The sequence below is a fragment of the Betta splendens genome, chromosome 13, assembly GCF_900634795.4.
Source record: "Betta splendens chromosome 13, fBetSpl5.4, whole genome shotgun sequence".
Lineage (NCBI taxonomy): Eukaryota > Metazoa > Chordata > Actinopteri > Anabantiformes > Osphronemidae > Betta > Betta splendens.
This window is the reverse complement of record NC_040893.2, coordinates 16,429,611-16,449,412: the sequence shown is the minus strand read 5'-3', so window position 1 is coordinate 16,449,412 and position 19,802 is coordinate 16,429,611. Positions and strand designations below refer to the sequence as shown.

Sequence of the window (19,802 nt, the reverse complement as noted above, 5' to 3'; positions counted from 1 at the left end):
GCGACTGACCGTCATTTGAGGCGCCGGAGCGGTGACAGGGACGTGAACCACCGGAGCGGTGACAGAAACAGGAGCGGAAGTCGAAGGAACGGCGGCGGGAGCAGCAGATCGTGACACTATGACACATAATTGTTATAGACAGAAATATAGTAAGTCATTGTTGTTAGCATTGCAATGTAGTTTGGGTTATTGCATTATGGTTAAACATTCAGACACAGATGAGAATAGAGAATAGAGGATAGTATGTTTGTTCGCATTCTAACAATTTGTCAATTTATAACAATAAGTCAATTATTGTATAATTAAATTATCAGATATATCATATAACCTTTTGATAAAGATGTAAAGCAATGTCTGAACATTTCTCTGACAACCAGACGTGTAACACACACCCCCATCAGTGGATCAGGTCGAGCCTTGCAGGTCAGGAGATTCTTCAGAGTGCAGTGCATTCTGGGTGATGTAGGATATGACGATTTTACTGCATTTGTACATAGACCATCAATGTTAAACGCTTTTGTACATTTTAGCTAATAAAATGTTCAACTTTTATACTGCAACACAACTTTTCAGGAGTGAACTATCCCTTTAAGGCACTCATAGGACAGAGGTCTGAAACAAATCTACTTTTATTTACAATCGACTGTCTTTCTCACAGATTATTGTCACAATGCAAAGAGGGAAAATAGTAATAGTGGAAGTGGTGAAACACAGTAGCAGTAGTAGGTAAATGAAATCTCCGTCAACAGTTTTATGGTTTGTAAATCACAAAAGCAGCACAAGAAGATAAGCAGGCTGGCAGAGTACAGGAGGGCAGCCACAGAAACGGAGAGAATAAAATACCGTGAAACGTTCAACAAAGCTAATAATTGAGACATAGTCTAAAAAAGACAATAGAAATGGGCGGGGACAGAGGGGCATTCATAAATCATTTGATTGATTAGCTAACCAGCCAATGACGGGACCAGATAGTAGTTATAATAATTGGGGTAGCAACTCATTAGTTGGTGTTGGCATCTGACATCACTTTCACTGATACTTTCATCAGGCTGTACAGAGATCAACAGAAGAACTCCTAGAACTCAGTCGGGGACTTGGTAAACTGCTTTATTTGATCTCTAACACCATCTGACTTTTCTATTGACAGATGAAAAAGAGTTTGTGAGGCAACAAAAACATGGATACTAACAACTCATTGTTTGGTGATGAGTTCTTGCAGGGAAACGTTAAGATCATTAGTGTTCAGATCTTAATATTACTTTTTCTTTGCATCAATTTGTTGCTTATTATAACTTTTTTAAAAAAGGAATGTTTTCATGCTACTGCACGTTATTTGCTATTTGCTGTTACACTATTCTCAGATAGCTTGGTGTTAATTATGTCTGATATCCTTGTCATCGTGGTCTATTTCAATATCACCATGCCTGTGGTGATTTGCATCTTTATCTCTGCTCTGGTGCTTGTGTATATTACAGTCACACCAGTAACGCTAACAGCAATGACCCTGGAGCGTTATGTGGCCATTTGTATGCCCCTGCACCATGGAAAGCTGTGCTCCACACGCAGTTCTGTGCATTGTATCCTCATCATTCATGGCCTCAGCTTCATACCCTGCTTTATTATTTTTGCCACCTTTTTTGCATCAGCCTCTCTTAGCTTCTATAAACAGTATTATATATGTTCAGTTGAGATGTTTACCTTTGACAGGTGGCAGAGTCATCTTAGGACAGCTATTTATCAAATCCAATTCTTGATTATGTGCATCATCCTTGTTTTTGCATATGTTAAAATACTGATAGTGGCCAAAGCTGCATCAGGAGAGAATAAAAGGTTGACAAGAAAAGGCCTGCAAACAGTTGTTCTTCATGGTTTCCAGCTGCTGCTATGCCTTCTCCAGCTCTGGTGTCCATTCATCGAAGTTACGATACTCAATTATAGTTTATTTAAAGTTATCAGATACATTAATTACATAATGTTTTATCTTGCTCCAAAATGTCTGAGTCCTCTAATTTATGGCCTTAGAGATGAGACTTTTTTTAATGCACTAAAATATTATATGTCCACCAGCTTGTGTAAAAGAAAAAACATTCTACAAATTAGATTAAAAAAAAGATTTTATAAATAGTATGATACAAATTAGTGTAATTGTTTTTGTTATATACGTGCATATTGTCCATAACAGGCTTGTGTGTGGTAGGTTTTAGTGCTGCTAAAAGCTTAACTACAAGGTGCCTGCAGAATTTTATTTGTATGTTATTCAGTGACGTACTTTGTAGTCCTCTATTTTTAGACAGTGACACATTATGCTTTAAGTTTCTAGGTTGCAAAGTCTAAGAATAAATAAATGGATAATTTAATTTATATATGACTATATATGAGTATTTAATTTGTTTGTATTAATTTATTTCTGCTATTTGCCGTAACATGTTAACTTTTGGTTTAGTACATTTGCTCTGAAATAATAAAGATCAGATTTTACCAGAATATCTGGGTCTTGGATGAGACACCTGTATTTCTGTAAATTGTGACACACGTTTAATATCTCCTAAATCTTACACAAACAGACAAAAATGCTATTTCTTTATCTTTAAGGAAGTAAAACTCACAATGGTCACTGGAGATACTTGAGACTAACAAAAGTACTAAATATGTAATAAATTAAAATGAAAGTCCAAGATCGTATCTTACCACTTGCTACTGTTTGAGCCAAAGTGGACTGTATTGAAAGATGACTCAGTACTTGACTGTTACAAGAAAATCATGAGCTTTAGCTGTAAGTAGTTGCATAATAAAAGAGGCGATGGAAACAGATAGTGATGTGTAGGCTCTGGGGAAGAATAGTCTAATTCTAATCTAAGTCTAAGAGTCTAATTCTGTGATTTCTCTACTGCTAGAAGGACTTCTTATCACCTGCTGAAAAATCCTGCCTGCCGACAATGCTTTAGCAAATACCAGTCTTTCTCATTAAAACCTCTTTTAATTAAGGTTGTTGGTGTCCAGCTTTGAATTTGAATTTGAAATTGCTATTACAAATAATGACACTAAAACTATAGTTGAAACATGACAAAATTCCACTAAGTAAAACAAGGATAAAATGAATGTGATGTAAATATGAAGCAAAGTACAGGTTAAAATATGGAAAAGGAAAATAAAAATCACTTTTCTGCCTGCCTTTTCTTATATCATTAGGCTGAGGGCATAAGAACAGTAACATAGTTTCAGGCCAGGACTCAGCTGGCACTCTGCCAAAAGGAACCCCGTGGTGGACACCTGGAAACACAAAGCAGAGGAGACAGGAATCAAGGCCAACGTGGTCATCCCTGGACCACCAGGAGCTGAAGCAGATGCAGTCATCAGCGGATCGCCGGGAACCGAGGCAGGTGTTGTTGTCAGCGGACCGCCAGCAGTCCTCTTGGGTCCACCACAGGAAACAGGGTCAGAAAGCATCCTCTTGGGTCCGCCACAGGAAACAGGATCAGAGGGCGTCCTCTTGGATCCACCACAGGAAACAGGTTCAAGGACTAGAGGGGTCAGCTTTACTGGGCCAACAGGGACAGGGACTGTAATAGTCGCTTCCAGACCAACAGGGACTGGGATGGTTGCTTCCAGACCAACTAGAGGTTGGATCCTGAGCTGGAGCATGACGTGGCTGAGCTGGAGCTGGAGCTTGAGCTGGAGCGTGACGTGGCTGAGTTCGAGCTTGAGCTGGAGCGTGACGTGGCTGATTGAGCTGGAGCGTGACATGACTGGGCTTGGCAGAATGTATAGGAGCTTAAGTCGGCCAAGATGGCTGCACAGGAGCTACTGTAGAGCAGAGCTAGAGCAGCAGTAGCTCAAGAGTTTGGGACTGCTGCTCTGAAGCTTGACGATGCTTGGTGACAGGAGCAGCAGATGCCAGACTTGACTTGGCGGCAGGGGCAACAGCATGCTGAGGCATCATAGCAGGCGGAGAACCAGTGGCTGGAGCCGTAACAAACTGCAAAACTGAGGCTGAGGCAGCCTACAGCTCTTGGACTGGAACAGGCTGCGGTTCTGATCCTTGGACGCTGGAACCTGAAAGGGAGCATGACTTGGAGCTGGAACTGAGGCGTGGGCTGGATTCAGGCAAGAAACTGGAACTGAAGTCTCCACTGGTGTCAGCGTCGATGCATGATCCGGGGGCCGATGTGAGGCTGCAGCCGAAGCATGGAATGAAGTTGGTTGTGACCTCACTGTCGGAGCAGGAACTGGGGGGGGGGGGTTGGCAGGATGAAGGATGTGAAACTAGGGTTGAAATGTGAACCGGACTCTGGCAAGAGAAGGTTTTGGAAAACTGAGCTGGAGAGCGCTGTGGTAGAGAGACGCGTGCTGGTGTTAGACGTGGACATGGAGCGTTGGCGGGTGCAATGCGCAGCGAGCATTTTAACGTCTTGCGCATTATGCGTAACTGAGCATAAAAACTCCTCACACAAAAGTAATTGAGACACCAGTACTCATTGTTTAGGATGGCAATCCCATCCTCCACTACCTTTGGCCGTTCTTCAGGGTAGGGTGCCTCTGCGTGGACCCTCAAATACTCTGCATAACAATAACAGAGGTTCTCCGGTAAGCCGGTCCAGGCACCATCCATGGCAGGGGAAAAAAGCAAAACGCTCCTCCTTACACGAAAGAGACTTGAACAAAAATCCAACGGGCTGGGGCTGGCTGGTTCCAGATATAGCCATATTGTATTGTCAGGAACAGAGCAGGAGTGAGGAGTGGTAGGACCCAGATGCACAGCACAAGAGACAGGACTTAAAGAGTACAGGGTTTAATGCCGTTAAATCCAAAAGAGCAGGCACAAACGTGGTCAGGCAGGCAATAGTAAAAAAAAAGGGAATCCAGCACAGGCAGAGGTATTAACAAGGACTAGGCAAAAGCAGGATCAGGAAACAAGAACAGTCGAGGTCAACTAAACACTGTAGGGTGGTGACATCACGCTACAATCTGGAAGAGGAATGAGGTGAGTACTGGAGAGTCAATAACTGGGCTAATGATTGATTGATCACAGCTGGTGGTGTCACAAGACTGGATAAGTAAAACAAGAAGGCAGACAAAAAACAAAACAGGAAATACCAAAATAAAACCGGAAATGTCACCAAGAAACTAAACAGGACAGAACTAAACTGGAAATAGTCACAAAGTAGCTGCTCACATGACCTGCTTTAAATTGCCTCTTGGGTTTCTTAGATTTTTCAGACCAGTTAGGAAAAAGTTTGGCCAGAGGGAGCTACAGAAGCCCTGCAAGTGGAATATGTTCAAACAGGCTTCAACATATCACAGTCACACCAACCTACAGGAGTACACAGAGACTGTACATCACCAAATGCACACATGATGTAACTGAAAACTAGAATCGTCTGTGTTCGTGCCAGCCAGAAATCAGGGTTAACCGGCAACATCTACAGGCTATGAAGGGAAAGCAAAGCTGCCCTTAGAACAGGCCACATGAACAGACTAAGGCTTTCCAGAGATAACCTGTGGAATTAAAAAGGCAAGGAGACAGTCATTGTTGCCAGATATACGATAATTATATTTAGTTTTAGTTTTGAGGTTTATATGATCTACGATATCATTGATATCCATAACCTGTTGCTAGGAGTGAAGCTAAAGCCTTTTGCCACTGCTGTGATGTTCACGTGGTATCAAACATTACAGTGTTAAAACCATGTCAAAGAAAACACGCAACACATGACGTCTCTAGCTCCAAAAATGAATATAATAATTGTTTAGTTCAAATAACTAAGCTTCTGTTATGTCTTTGAGTTATGTGCATAGAATGATTTTGTTTTTGAATGCAGTGATGATGATGTGATTTTTGAAATAGTTTTTAGTTTGTATGATAGTTTGGGTCAAAATACATACATAAATACATTTTTAAGGGACAGGACAACATTTGTTAATTTTCCATCTGGCAACACTGGACTGAGGACAGGAGGGTCACTCAACACTTCAGTAGAAGCAGAGACTTCAGTAGCCTATGGCACTGAATACAGACCATCACTGACTGCAAGCTCCCAGTTCCCAGCTTCCATGTTCCAAAACTCCTGTCCAGCAGGTTCACTGTGTGGTATGGAGCCCGCAATGCCACCTGCAGGAAGACAACACATAGTGGGTGCAGCTGAGAATATCACTCTCCCCTCTCTCCACAAACTCTATGACATGCCTGATTTTCAGTGCCCTCCACATTTCAGGGGACCCCAACATCCCTCACATCAGACTTCTGCCATCAGGGAGGAGGCTACGCAGCCTCAAAGCCAGGAACAGTAGAGGGACTGAGGGATAGCTTCATCCTTCAGGCTCTAAGGAGGCTGAAGGATGAATGAAGGATGAATGGATTATCCATCCATCCATTTTCCAAGCCGCTGAATCCCATATGTGGGGTCGCAGGGTTGCTGGAGCCTGCCCAGCTGGCTATGGTCCATCGTGTCACGATCTGGGTTTTTGTTTCTGGTTTTATTCTAAAGGGCTCTGGTTTCACTTATGTTTTAGTTTCCTGTTATATTTTGGTATTACTTCCGGTTTCTGTTTTCATCTGGTTTGTTCCCGTTTCACGTCCCAGTCTCATTACACACACCTGTCTGTCATTAGTAATCACCTGTGTATTTAAACCACCACCAGTCACCATAGTCTTTGCCAGATCATTGAAACCCATGACTTCACCTTCCAGCACTGTCTCGTTCAGCTTACCCCGTTGCCGACCTGTTTCCGTGTTCCTGACTACCGCTTATCGCCTGATCCTGACTGGTACCGTATGTTGTAGATCCTGTTACCGAACCTTGCCTGTGTACTGGAAGTGACTTAATCCCTCTGTGCCTCAATCTTGGTGCCTACCCGTGTATTACCTGGACTGTCTGGAACCACGTTTCTGTATTAAAGCCCTTTAATTATACCAACTGTCTGCTGCATTTGCACTGCGCATTTGGGTCCTCTCTCTGCCGTTCAGTGACACATCGCAGCAGAATAGATTAATGAAACGTAAACAGCTGCGAAGACACGTGACACGAAATGTAAAGCAGAAACTAAGCTGACAGAACAAAACCAGGAAATATGACAAAGTGAAACCGGAAACAGCAAACAGACAATGATAACAGTGGTGATCAAAAGCTGAGATATGACAAATATATTGTTGTAGATATACTATTTACGGGTTTGAGAGTAAAATATTTTTATACACTGTTTGTCTTGCACAGGGTTGTGACAAAAAAACTGACTTAATAAACATGTAATAAAACCTTGTGTCATTTGGTGGTTATTACATCAGTTTACAACTCTCCTCTACAGACATCCCCTGAGGAACGGCAGCAAATATAGCACATGATGACACTGTTTGCTCTTATAAAGTTAGGGACTGCCCTTCTGTAAAACTACAGGAAAGATTTTAGAAACTTCTGTACAATATTGTAGCACAACAGAAAGCTGAGCACAAGTGCTGTGTTGTGTTTTGTTGATAACGAACTGTTCAGGTGTTTAGAGACAAATATACTACTTCAGTTATGACTAATAACAGTTCTTTAAGTGGTGGTGACCTTGTCCCGCGTCGGATCACTATTCAGGTAATTATTGTGCAGGTGTTAGTGATTATATTTCTTGTCATTAACTTTACACTCATAGTGACCTTTTTTAAAAATGAAAACTTTATTACAACCACACGCTACATCCTGTTTGCTCTTACCCTACTGTCTGACAGCTTGATTTTAATCATGACTGATGTTCTGCTCCTCTTGTCCTTTTTTCAAATAACTATGCAGGTTTGGTTATGTGTCATTATCTCTGTTCTGGTTTATCCATATTATAAGATTACACCAGTTACTCTGACAGCTATGACTCTGGAGCGCTACGTTGCCGTTTGCATGCCCCTGCATCATGGAGAGCTGTGTTCCATGAGAACTACTGTACATTGTATCCTTATTATTCATGGACTCAGCGCTATACCCTGCGCTCTTATTCTCTGCACGTTTTTTGCAACAGCTTCTTTGAGCTCATACACAGAAGACAGGATTTGCTCTGAAGAGATGTTCATTTTGTACAAATGGCAGGACCACGTCAGGTCATCTGTACAACAGGCCTTCTTCTTTATAATGTTTATCATCATTGTATTCTGCTACTTTAAAATAATGAAAGCAGCAAGAGCCGCATCTGGGGAGTTAAAAAAGTTAACAAACAAAGGATTAAGAACAGTTGTTCTTCATGGTTTTCAGCTGATGTTTTGCCTCACCAGTCTGTGGTGCCCATTAATAGAAACTGCTGTGCTTCAGATTAGTTTCAAGTTATTTATAGATGTCAGGTACTTCAACTACATAATGTTTAGCCTTAGTCCAAGGTGTCTGAGTCCCCTCATTTATGGAGTAAGGGATGAACAATTTTGTTTTGCACTGAAACACTATATTTTATCAGGATTTCACAACAGAAAAATTGGATTTCCAGATAAATGAAAAAAACATACTTTTAACATAAAAACATTCAGGAAGAAATCTCTAGAGCATGTCAACAAATCATTGCGAACTAATAAATTAATTTTATAAATAATGTTTTCATTATAATTGTTTTTATTAATAATTTAGGATGACCATGTTTTTTCAATGATAGTAGCTGCTTGGTGCACTCATGTATGTATACAGTGTAAGTGCACAGTATGTACTTTATATTGTAGGTATGAACGTATATGCTTAATAAATTTAACGAAAAACTGTACTACAAGAAATCTAAAACAAATAACTTCTGTTATACCTGACTTAACATATCCACATTCAATCATAAAGAATTTACCTTTATGATTGTCTTGCTTTGTTATTAATGTAGAAATTATGACACAAACCTGTGTCAATCAACTGTATGAACAAAAATGTACTTTGTAAATACTTGTATGGGGGATGGTATCACAATAAATGAATTTATAAAAAAAACTTTTGTATTAGTATTACCATTCACAGTATGTCTAAATGCATGTTTAGAACGGTACAAATTTACATTCACCCACTGATAACACAATACCTGTTATCATGGATACTGTGTCATGTATTGTATTTTTAGTTTGGCTCCCATTTCCACAATGACCAGCGTACAGAAAAAAAAAGAAAGAAGCATGCAACATATATTTTGTTAGTTCATTTATTTAACGCGATGAGCTAAACAAATGAGACCAAAATAAGACAACAACAAAAGAGTTTTGTCTGTATTTACTGCTGCCAATGATCCCCAGGTCTGTCACCAGGTTTGGGACAGTTTTACCAGCTGCATAATATTAATAGATAGACAATAATGCATCTGTGATTTAAACTTAAGGATATAATCTAGCTCCTGTTTTGTTATATTAGTTTGTAACTTTACCTACTATAAACTGTAAGATTAGCTGTTTGCTAATGTTAGCCATGACATCAACAGTGTTGATTGCATGTAAACCATAAGAATAAGAAAGCCTTTAATAGTCCCACAGTGGGGAAATTCCATCTCACAACAGCATAGCACAACACAGTAAAGAAAGTACAGCAACAAATGAAACATACAGTAACAATTTATTATTATTAAATAAATATAATATAAATAAACTGCACACCCCGGATTTTCCCACCAAGCGCCACAAGCCCGGAGGATAGTGCCCGGAGGATAGTGATAGTGATAGTGAGCCGATCGTCTGTATGTAATGCCTCCGCCTGTCCCATGCATACTGTCACCTTATCCGTGGGTTCTCAGTCCATCCAACAAGCGGTGCTCGTGGATTCTGGAGCCGACACCAGCCTGATGAATGCCAGTCTTGTGAAGCGTCGGGGTGTTAGCACTGGAAGCAACAGCCCTGGATGGCCCCCGCCTGCGGAAGGTAACTCACAGCACTTGTCCTGTAACCATGGTGTTTTCTGATACCCACTCTGAACAAATACACTTCCATGTGGTCGAGCCCTCTTACCATCCGGTGGTCCTAGGTTACACCTGACTTGCCGACACAACCCTCGTCTTGACTGGATTACGGGGAGGTGGTCATGTGAGAACCTGTTGTCAAGAATCGTGCTTTTTGACGGGGTCTGAGGTCATCGCAGAACCATCCCTTGAACCGCCTTCAGCAAGGTTGGGGCGACCTGTCTTCCTCCGCACCGCTCATACGACTGTGCTATTAGCCTCCGCCCAGGAACCACTCCACCAAGAGCAGGTTGTACCAGCTCTCAGGTCCTGAACGCAAGGCCATGACTGAGTATATCGATCAGGCTTTGGCAGCAGGAATCATCTGCCTACCCTTCTTTCTGGCGGGAGCTAGTTTCTTCTTTGTGGGGAAGCCCTTTATAATCGATGCGGCCGTTCATCAACTATAGAGAGCTTAATGCCATCACTGTCTGGGACTCTCAACCCTTGCCTCTGCTCTCGTTGGCGTTTGAACTCCTATTTGACGCCAAGGTTTTTACCAAGCTTGACTTAAGGAGCGCATATCACCTGGTCCGGATTCGGGAGGGGGACGAGTGGAAGACGGCTTTCAACACCCCCACCGATCACTATGAGTACTTGGTCATGCCATTTGGACTCACAAATGTGCTGGCCGTGTTCCAGGCCCTGGTAAATAACATCTTGAGCCCTATGATTACGGTTTTCGCTTTTGTATATTTAGATAAGCTCCTTGTTTTCTCCTGGAGTGAAGTGAAACATTGCAGCCACATCCGGCAGCTCCTGAAACTACTGGAGCATAAGCTGTATGTAAAAGCTGAAAAATGCTAATTCCAAGTTTCCACTATCTCCCTCTTAGGGTTTGTGATCACCCCGGAGGGCCTACAGATGAATCCTGCCAAAAACCAAGCTGTGACAGAGTGGACCGTGCCCCAGTTCCGTTGGGAACATTTCCTTGGGTTTGCAAATCTCTATAGGTCTATATTCATCCGTCGCTTCAGTTCTATTGCATCTCCCGTCCACGCTCTTACCTCTAAAACCAACTTCCATGCCAATCCGTCTTTTCTCCGGCTCGAGGCCAGTTTCACGTCGGCTCCTGTTCTGCGGACTCTGCATGACAGTTCGTAGTGGAGGTGGACACCTCGGACTCTGGCGTGGGTGCGGTGCTGTCCCAGCGGGAATCTGAAGGTGGGCGGTTGCACCCATGTGCTTTCCTGTCTCGCAAACTCTCCCCAGCAGAGGGGCACTACGACATTGGCAACAGGGAGCTGTTTCCTGACCCAAGCCTGTATCTAGCTGCCACTGCTGTGTACCAACCTTTTGCCTGTCTGACTACAGTATCATTAAAACACAACAACAGAGCAACAAGTTCTGTCTGCACTGTGCATGTGGGTCCACTGCCTTGAACACCGTGACAGTTATCAGTTGTGGCGTAGAAGATAGTAAACAGTACTGATTATTATACAGTCTGGCAGCAGCAGGTAGGAAAGATCTACAATATCTCTCCTTCTCCACCATCTCATTTGTTTTCCCTGTGTGGCTCAGGAGGTAGTTCCGCTGACACCAGTCCACAAAGTCCTGAGTAAGTCCTCTGTACTCTGCACCGTTGTCATCGGTGATCAGTCCGACAATTGCAATTTAGCAATTGAGTCGTCAGAGAACTTCTGCAGAACACAGCTGTCCGTATTGTGTCTGAAGTCTGACGTACTGTATAGCGGGTGAAGAGGAAAGGGGTCAGTACAGTCCCCCGTGGGGCCCCCACACTGCAGGTCAGAGTGTCAGAGACACAGACCCTGGCTCTCACAAACTGAGAGGTAGTCCATAATCCACTTTGTTAGGTGGAAGAAGAACTGACTCGATAATATTGAAAGCACTGGATGCCAGGCTTCTCCAGGTGAGAAAGAGCTTGATGTAGGAGGAAGATGACAGTGTCCTCCACTGCTATGCCGTGTCGGTAGGCGAACTGTACCACTGCAGTCAAGGTAGGTTCCCACCACAGAGTGGAGGTGACCCAGGACCAGTCTCTCCAGTGTCTTCATCAGATTGGACATCAGTGTCAGTCGATTCAGGTATGAGTGGAGTCAGCCAGGTCTCCGTGAACAGTAGGACCCTGCTCGTCCTGTACTTCATCTCAGCTTAGTCTGTCTTTATTACCAAAGTCGTTTTTGGATCATCCCTGTCTGTGCCGTAGCCTTACCTGAGTACTCCGTTGTCAGCACGGCATCCACGTTGGGTCCAGTGTGTGGCCTTGGGGAGAGCTGCGGCGCTGTGCAGCGTGATCAGCTGCTCCACGGTGTAAACATTGCACGCTCTGGCCCTGACGCACATCGTAGCTTTTAACGGTGTTTGTACTGTGCCAAACTTGGATAAACTATATAAAAGCTGTGTACAGGTTATGCACACTAATATTAATAACAAAACAAGAGAAAGATAAACTTAAATAAGCCAGGAAAGTAATGAATAGAAAGAAGAGGACAGGAGCTGTTGTGACCAGCAGGCAGCTCCACCAGCGCCGGAAGACCATGTGGTGCCCCCCTTGGGGTTTGTTGCCCCTATGAAGTCTGCTCTTATATGGCCACACAGAACACAGCAGAAAACATATGTTCATGGAACAGTGAACAACAGCTTGGTGAAAGCGTTTGGACTGAATGCTCCTACAGTTCATCTGGATTTCTCTAGTTATAACTTATATAAGATTATGGCAGCCAACATCTCACTGATTTCTGGTGGAACTTCAACATACACTGTTATTTATCAGGTAATTTTAGTTCAGGTTTTGGTGTCAATTTTCCTCTGCATCAACTTGTTGCTAATCTCAACTTTTTCAAAGCAGGAATTCTTCTACACAACCATGCGCTACATCCTATTTGCTGTTACACTTTTTTCAGATAGTCTGTTCTTAATCATTACAGACATCATGTATATTTTGATCTACTTTCGCTTTACTGTACAAATGTGGTTGTGTCTTATTATGTGTATTTTCTTGAGCCTGTACACTTTTGCCACACCAGTTACTCTGACAGCAATGACTCTGGAGCGTTACGTGGCCATTTGCAGGCCTCTGCACCATGCAGAGCTCTGCTCCACACGAAAAGCTGTGCACTGCATCCTCATCATCCACTGCATCAGCTCTGTGCCCTTCATTGTTATTTTCTCCATCTTTATAGACTCTGCTGCCCACAGCTTTTATATGGACAACAAAAAATGTAATATGGACATATTTATCGTTCATAAATGGCAGAGCCACCTCTGGTATGCAATAAGTCAGTTTTACTTCTTAATCATGTGTATTGCTATTGTTTGCTCCTATATTAAAATAATGAAAGTGGCCAAATGTGCATCAGGAGAGAACAAAAAGTCGTCTTGGAAAGGACTCAGGACAGTGGCCCTTCACGCTTTGCAGTTACTGCTTTGTCTCATTCGGTTGTGGTGCCCATTCATAGAAGCTGTTATAAGTCAGATAAATGTTATGATGTATGTTAACATCAGGTACTTTAATTACATCACTTTCATTCTTGCTCCAAGATGTCTGAGTCCTCTAATTTATGGCCTCAGAGATGACAGATTTTCCCGTGGACTAAAACACTATTTTCTCTGTGGTTTGTATAAGACATGGTCAGAGGAATAATTATACTTGAAAAAAATGAAAGCTTTTAGGAGAAAAAAAAACAACAACATGGAATTTAATTTTCTCATTGATGATTGGAAGCACAGAAAAACCTGCTAACATGGTTGTTGTATATTAAGCCTTGATTTCCTTTCTGTCTGTTTTCTTCTTTAATTTAAAGATGCTACTTTAGCTGACATGGCATTAAAATGATGATGTAACACAATTTCACTGGATGATCCATATCAATGCAGATCCTAGAATTCTATTAGGCCTGAAGGGGAAATCCTGCATGCACAACTGCTTAAGCAATTGCCAGTCTTTGTCATTAAAACCTTTTTTAATTGAGGTTGTTGGTGTACTGTACAACTTTCATTACAAATGATCACACTAAAGCTAGGACTTAAATATGACAAGTTCCACTAAGTAAGAGTAGAAAAAATATTGATGCATATATGTCGCAAATTACAGTTTAAAATAGGGAAAATGAAAAACAATTTTTCTGTCAGCTTTTTCTTTTATCATTACTATTACGAAGGCTACTGCATGTTTATCATCTGTAAGACTGAATTTAGCCAAGAGAATGTCTAGTGGTCTGGGTGTTATGCCGCCATGGTAATAAACCTGCAAGGTAATCACAAAGGTACGGAAAGCCAACGAGTCATAAATAATATCCTTTTCCCTGATTGATTTTATGCGATTGGCTACCTAAGAAAAAGCATATTTGCCTCCTCTTTACTGCTTTAAGGTCTGTGAAGGAGTGTTGTGTGAAGGAGTGTTGTGTGTCAGTTAGTGTTTTTTTGAGTAGACAGAGCCCTGGTTGAAAGAGGTAAGACCCGCAGTGGAGGACTTTGTGTATACATTAATGACTCTTGGTGCCGTGGCACTGCCATGGTCTGCACACATTGTTCACCACTTTCGGTGTTTACGATCATAAAGTGCCAGCCGTCAGCAGGGGTGAAGCAGGGGTGAAGAAAACCCACTCAACATTCAAAGTTTCTGGCTCCAAAAATTTATATAATGAAGCAAAACAAAAGAAAGTGGAGCGAACAAGGCAGTTTGGGACGCAGCAACTTGAAATGGGAAGAGTAGGAGTCAAGGAGAGGCTGTGGTTCTGGGTAGATGGTCCAGGTGATGTTTAACAGGAGACTGAGGTTCTGATCTTAGCCACAACTGAGCAAAATCTGACGTAAGGAACTTCTCTCCATTCTAAAAGAAAGAAACACAATAGTACAAACAGCATCCAAAATAGTGCTGCCAGCACAATTCCTTAGGTCCCATGGTGTAGAGATGAGAAGCAACTGACTCAGATCTTTAACTCTCGAACAGTAAAGTGATCGAATAATTTTGAGTCATTCGTTCATTTCATTCATTTACAGCAAGCGGCACAGTGTGCGTTGTAAAAATGTTCGCAGTTCTCAAACACTATAAACTAAAGACAACATGATTGATGATGCCAAAATAAGACAACAACAAAAGTGCTTTGTCTGCATTTACTGCTGCCAATGATCCCCAGGTCTGTCACCAGGTTGGAGCCAGTTTTACATGCTGCTGGATAGACAATAATGCATCTGTGATTTAAATTTAATGATATAATCCCGCTCTCGTATTGTTATATTAGTTGTAAGATCAGTTGTTTGCTGTTGTTAGCCATGACAACAGTGTTGACTTCATGTAATCCATCATGTGGTGCCCCCCTTGGGGTTTGTTGCCCCTGTGAAGTCTGCTCTTATATGGCCACACAGCACAGCAGAAAACATTTGTTGATGGAACAGTGAATAACAAAGCTTTTAGATTTAACTGAATGTTCCTACAGTTCATTTTGATTTCTCTAGTTATAACAAAGATTATGGCAGCCAACATCTCATTGATTTCTAGTGGAACTTCACCATACACTGTTATTTATCAGGTGATTTTAGTTCAGGTTTTGGTGTCAGTTTTCCTGTGCATCAACTTGTTGCTAATCTCAACTTTTTCAAAGCAGGAATTCTTCTACACAACCACGCGCTACATCTTATTTGCCGTTACACTTTTTTCAGATAGTCTGTTCTTAATCATTACAGACATCATGTATATTTTGATCTACTTTCGCTTTACTGTACAAATGTGGTTGTGTCTTATTATGTGTATTTTCTTGAGCCTGTACACTTTTGCCACACCAGTTACTCTGACAGCAATGACTCTGGAGCGTTACGTGGCCATTTGCAGGCCTCTGCACCATGCAGAGCTCTGCTCCACACGTAAAGCTGTGCACTGCATCCTTATCATCCACTGCATCAGCTCTGTGCCCTTCATTGTTATTTTCTCCATCTTTATAGACTCTGCTGCCCACAGCTTTTATACGGACAACAACAAATGTAATATGGACATATTTATCGTTCATAAATGGCAGAGCCACCTCTGGTATGCAATAAGTCAGTTTTACTTCTTAATCATGTGTATTGCTATTGTTTGCTCCTATATTAAAATAATGAAAGTGGCCAAATGTGCATCAGGAGAGAACAAAAAGTCGTCATGGAAAGGACTCAGGACAGTGGCTCTTCACGCTTTGCAGTTACTGCTTTGTCTCATTCAGTTGTGGTGCCCATTCATAGAAGCTGTTATAAGTCAGATAAATGTTATGATGTATGTTAACATCAGGTACTTTAATTACATCACTTTCATTCTTGCTCCAAGATGTCTGAGTCCTCTAATTTATGGCCTCAGAGATGACAGATTTTCCCGTGGACTAAAACACTATTTTCTCTGTGGTTTGTATAAGACATGGTCAGAGGAATAATTATACTTGAAAAAAATGAAAGCTTTTAGGAGAAAAAAAAACAACAACATGGAATTTAAATTTCTCATTGATGGTTGGAAGCACAGAAAAACCTGCTAACATGGTTGTTGTATATTAAGCCTTGATTTCCTTTCTGTCTGTTTTCTTCTTTAATTTAAAGATGCTACTTTAGCTGACATGGCATTAAAATGATGATGTAACACAATTTCACTGGATGATCCATATCAATGCAGTCCCTAGAATTCTATTAGGCCTGAAGGGGAAATCCTGCATGCACAACTGCTTAAGCAATTGCCAGTCTTTGTCATTAAAACCTTTTTTAATTGAGGTTGTTGGTGTACTGTACAACTTTCATTACAAATGATCACACTAAAGCTAGGACTTAAATATGACAAGTTCCACTAAGTAAGAGTAGAAAAAATATTGATGCATATATGTCGCAAATTACAGTTTAAAATAGGGAAAATGAAAAACAATTTTTCTGTCAGCTTTTTCTTTTATCATTACTATTACGAAGGCTACTGCATGTTTATAATCTGTAAGACTGAATTTAGCCAAGAGAATGTCTAGTGGTCTGGGTGTTATGCCGCCATGGTAATAAACCTGCAAGGTAATCACAAAGGTACGGAAAGCCAACGAGTCATAAATAATATCCTTTTCCCTGATTGATTTTATGCGATTGGCTACCTAAGAAAAAGCATATTCGCCTCCTCTTTACTGCTTTAAGGTCTGTGAAGGAGTGTTGTGTGAAGGAGTGTTGTGTGTCAGTTAGTGTTTTTTTGAGTAGACAGAGCCCTGGTTGAAAGAGGTAAGACCCGCAGTGGAGGACTTTGTGTATACATTAATGACTCTCGGTGCCGTGGCACTGCCATGGTCTGCACACATTGTTCACCACTTTCGGTGTTTACGATCATAAAGTGCCAGCCGTCAGCAGGGGTGAAGCAGGGGTGAAGAAAACCCACTCAACATTCAAAGTTTCTGGCTCCAAAAATTTATATAATGAAGCAAAACAAAAGAAAGTGGAGCGAACAAGGCAGTTTGGGACGCAGCAACTTGAAATGAGAAGAGTAGGAGTCAAGGAGAGGCTATGGTTCTGGGTAGATGGTCCAGGTGATGTTTAACAGGAGACTGAGGTTCTGATCTTAGCCACAACTGAGCAAAATCTGACGTAAGGAACTTCTCTCCATTCTAAAAGAAAGAAACACAATAGTACAAACAGCATCCAAAATAGTGCTGCCAGCACAATTCCTTAGGTCCCATGGTGTAGAGATGAGAAGCAACTGACTCAAATCTTTAACTCTCGAACAGTAAAGTGATCGAATAATTTTGAGTCATTCGTTCATTTCATTCATTTACAGCAAGCGGCACAGTGTGCGTTGTAAAAATGTTCGCAGTTCTCAAACACTATAAACTAAAGACAACATGATTGATGAGGCCAAAATAAGACAACAACAAAAGTGCTTCGTCTGCATTTACTGCTGCCAATGATCCCCAGGTCTGTCACCAGGTTGGAGCCAGTTTTACATGCTGCTGGATAGACAATAATGCATCTGTGATTTAAATTTAATGATATAATCCCGCTCTCGTATTGTTATATTAGTTGTAAGATCAGTTGTTTGCTGTTGTTAGCCATGACAACAATGTTGACTGCATGTAAGCCATCATGTGGTGCCCCCCTTGGGGTTTGTTGCCCCTGTGAAGTCTGCTCTTATATGGCCACACAGCACAGCAGAAAACATTTGTTGATGGAACAGTGAATAACAAAGCTTTTAGATTTAACTGAATGTTCCTACAGTTCATTTTGATTTCTCTAGTTATAACAAAGATTATGGCAGCCAACATCTCACTGATTTCTAGTGGAACTTCACCATACACTGTTATTTATCAGGTGATTTTAGTTCAGGTTTTGGTGTCAGTTTTCCTGTGCATCAACTTGTTGCTAATCTCAACTTTTTCAAAGCAGGAATACTTCTACACAACCACGCGCTACATCTTATTTGCTGTTACACTTTTGTCAGATAGTCTGTATTTACTGATTACAGACATCATGTATATTTTGATCTACTTTCGCTTTACTGTACAAATGTGGTTGTGTCTTATTATGTGTATTTTCTTGAGCCTGTACACTTTTGCCACACCAGTTACTCTGACAGCAATGACTCTGGAGCGTTACGTGGCCATTTGCAGGCCTCTGCACCATGCAGAGCTCTGCTCCACACGTAAAGCTGTGCACTGCATCCTCATCATCCACTGCATCAGCTCTGTGCCCTTCATTATTATTCTCTCCATCTTTATAGCCTCTGTTGCCCACAGCTTTTATACAGAGAACAACAAATGTAATATGGACATATTTGTTGTTCACAGCTGGCAGAGCCACCTCAGGACAGCAATAAGTCAGTTTTACTTCCTAATTATGTGTATTGCTATTGTTTGCTCCTATATTAAAATAATGAAAGTGGCCAAATGTGCATCAGGAGAGAACAAAAAGTCGTCATGGAAAGGACTCAGGACAGTGGCCCTTCACGCTTTCCAGTTACTGTTTTGTCTAATTCAGTTGTGGTGCCCATTCATAGAAGCTGTTATAAGTCAGATAAATGTTATGATGTATGTTAACATAAGGTACTTTAATTACATCACTTTCTTTCTTGCTCCAAGATGTCTGAGTCCTCTAATTTATGGCCTCAGAGATGACAAATTTTTTCGCGCAGTAAAACACTATGTTCTCTGTGGCATGTATAAGACATGGTCAGAGGAATAATTATACTTGAAAAAAATTAAAGCTGCACTGATGGATGTTTAATCCAAACCACGGTCTATTTGCAATCTATGCAATATAGTGACCCACACTGTTTTATCAGTACTGTTATTGTTCTTTATTTTTATGAGTGCTATGCAGTTGTTTATTTAGGTTAAACTGCATTTATGACATGTTTTCCCAATTATTGTACATTTGCAAACTTTGGACTCAAAGTTTGGTGTCTGTGATGGGCAGCTGCGGACCCAACCGTCCTGCCTGTGTCCAGTCTCTGGTCCAACCATCCTGCCTGTGCTCTGTTGTTGCTTGTTGTTGCTGTGCTTCTCTCTCCCTCTATCCCCTCACCCCAACCGGTCAACGCAGATGCCCTTCATATCCGAGCCCCCATATACGTGCCCCGTCAGTTGTTTCTGTTCATGATCACCAGCTGTTTCCATTCAGAAATTATTCTCCAGCACTTAAGCTTTAGCACTCACCTGTTCCATTTGCTGGATTGTGTGTTCATTTCACCTGTTCAACTCTCCAGCGCTCATGTCACATAAGTCCTGTCGTGTACCGATTGTGGATGGTATTTTGACCTAGCTTTTGCTGCTCCCCGTCTGTACCGTTGCCTTGATCTTGTTAATTTGTGTACCGACTTTTGCCTGCCTGACCACAAGCCTGAATAAACCTCAACTAACCAGAGTTCATGCAAGCTGTGCGTATGGGTCCTTTGTCTTGAACCCTGACAATTAATTCAAGTTGGACACTGTTGGGTAGATCAGATGGATTCA

At 41.6% G+C, this 19,802-nt stretch overlaps 5 protein-coding genes across 5 annotated transcripts; all 5 read left to right on the top strand.

Annotated features, from left to right (window-relative positions):
- Window positions 1-1,177: 1,177 nt before the first annotated feature.
- LOC114868295 (odorant receptor 131-2-like) lies at window positions 1,178-6,344 on the top strand. The gene is made up of 4 exons (XM_055514163.1): window positions 1,178-2,082; window positions 3,253-3,435; window positions 5,209-5,332; window positions 6,213-6,344. Exons 1-4 carry the CDS (start codon window positions 1,178-1,180, stop codon window positions 6,342-6,344), a joined length of 1,344 nt encoding a protein of 447 aa, XP_055370138.1.
- A 1,170-nt stretch (window positions 6,345-7,514) lies between these two features.
- On the top strand, window positions 7,515-8,453 carry LOC114868291 (odorant receptor 131-2-like). The gene has a single exon (XM_029171746.1). The coding sequence runs from the start codon at window positions 7,515-7,517 to the stop codon at window positions 8,451-8,453; it is 939 nt and encodes a 312-aa protein (XP_029027579.1).
- Window positions 8,454-12,586: 4,133 nt separating this feature from the next.
- Window positions 12,587-13,516, top strand: LOC114868290 (odorant receptor 131-2-like). The gene has a single exon (XM_029171745.1). The coding sequence runs from the start codon at window positions 12,587-12,589 to the stop codon at window positions 13,514-13,516; it is 930 nt and encodes a 309-aa protein (XP_029027578.1).
- A 1,828-nt stretch (window positions 13,517-15,344) lies between these two features.
- On the top strand, window positions 15,345-16,274 carry LOC114868288 (odorant receptor 131-2-like). Its single transcript, XM_029171744.1, has one exon. The coding sequence runs from the start codon at window positions 15,345-15,347 to the stop codon at window positions 16,272-16,274; it is 930 nt and encodes a 309-aa protein (XP_029027577.1).
- A 1,828-nt stretch (window positions 16,275-18,102) lies between these two features.
- On the top strand, window positions 18,103-19,032 carry LOC114868286 (odorant receptor 131-2-like). The gene has a single exon (XM_029171742.1). It carries the CDS (start codon window positions 18,103-18,105, stop codon window positions 19,030-19,032), a length of 930 nt encoding a protein of 309 aa, XP_029027575.1.
- The last annotated feature ends 770 nt before the right edge of the window (window positions 19,033-19,802 follow it).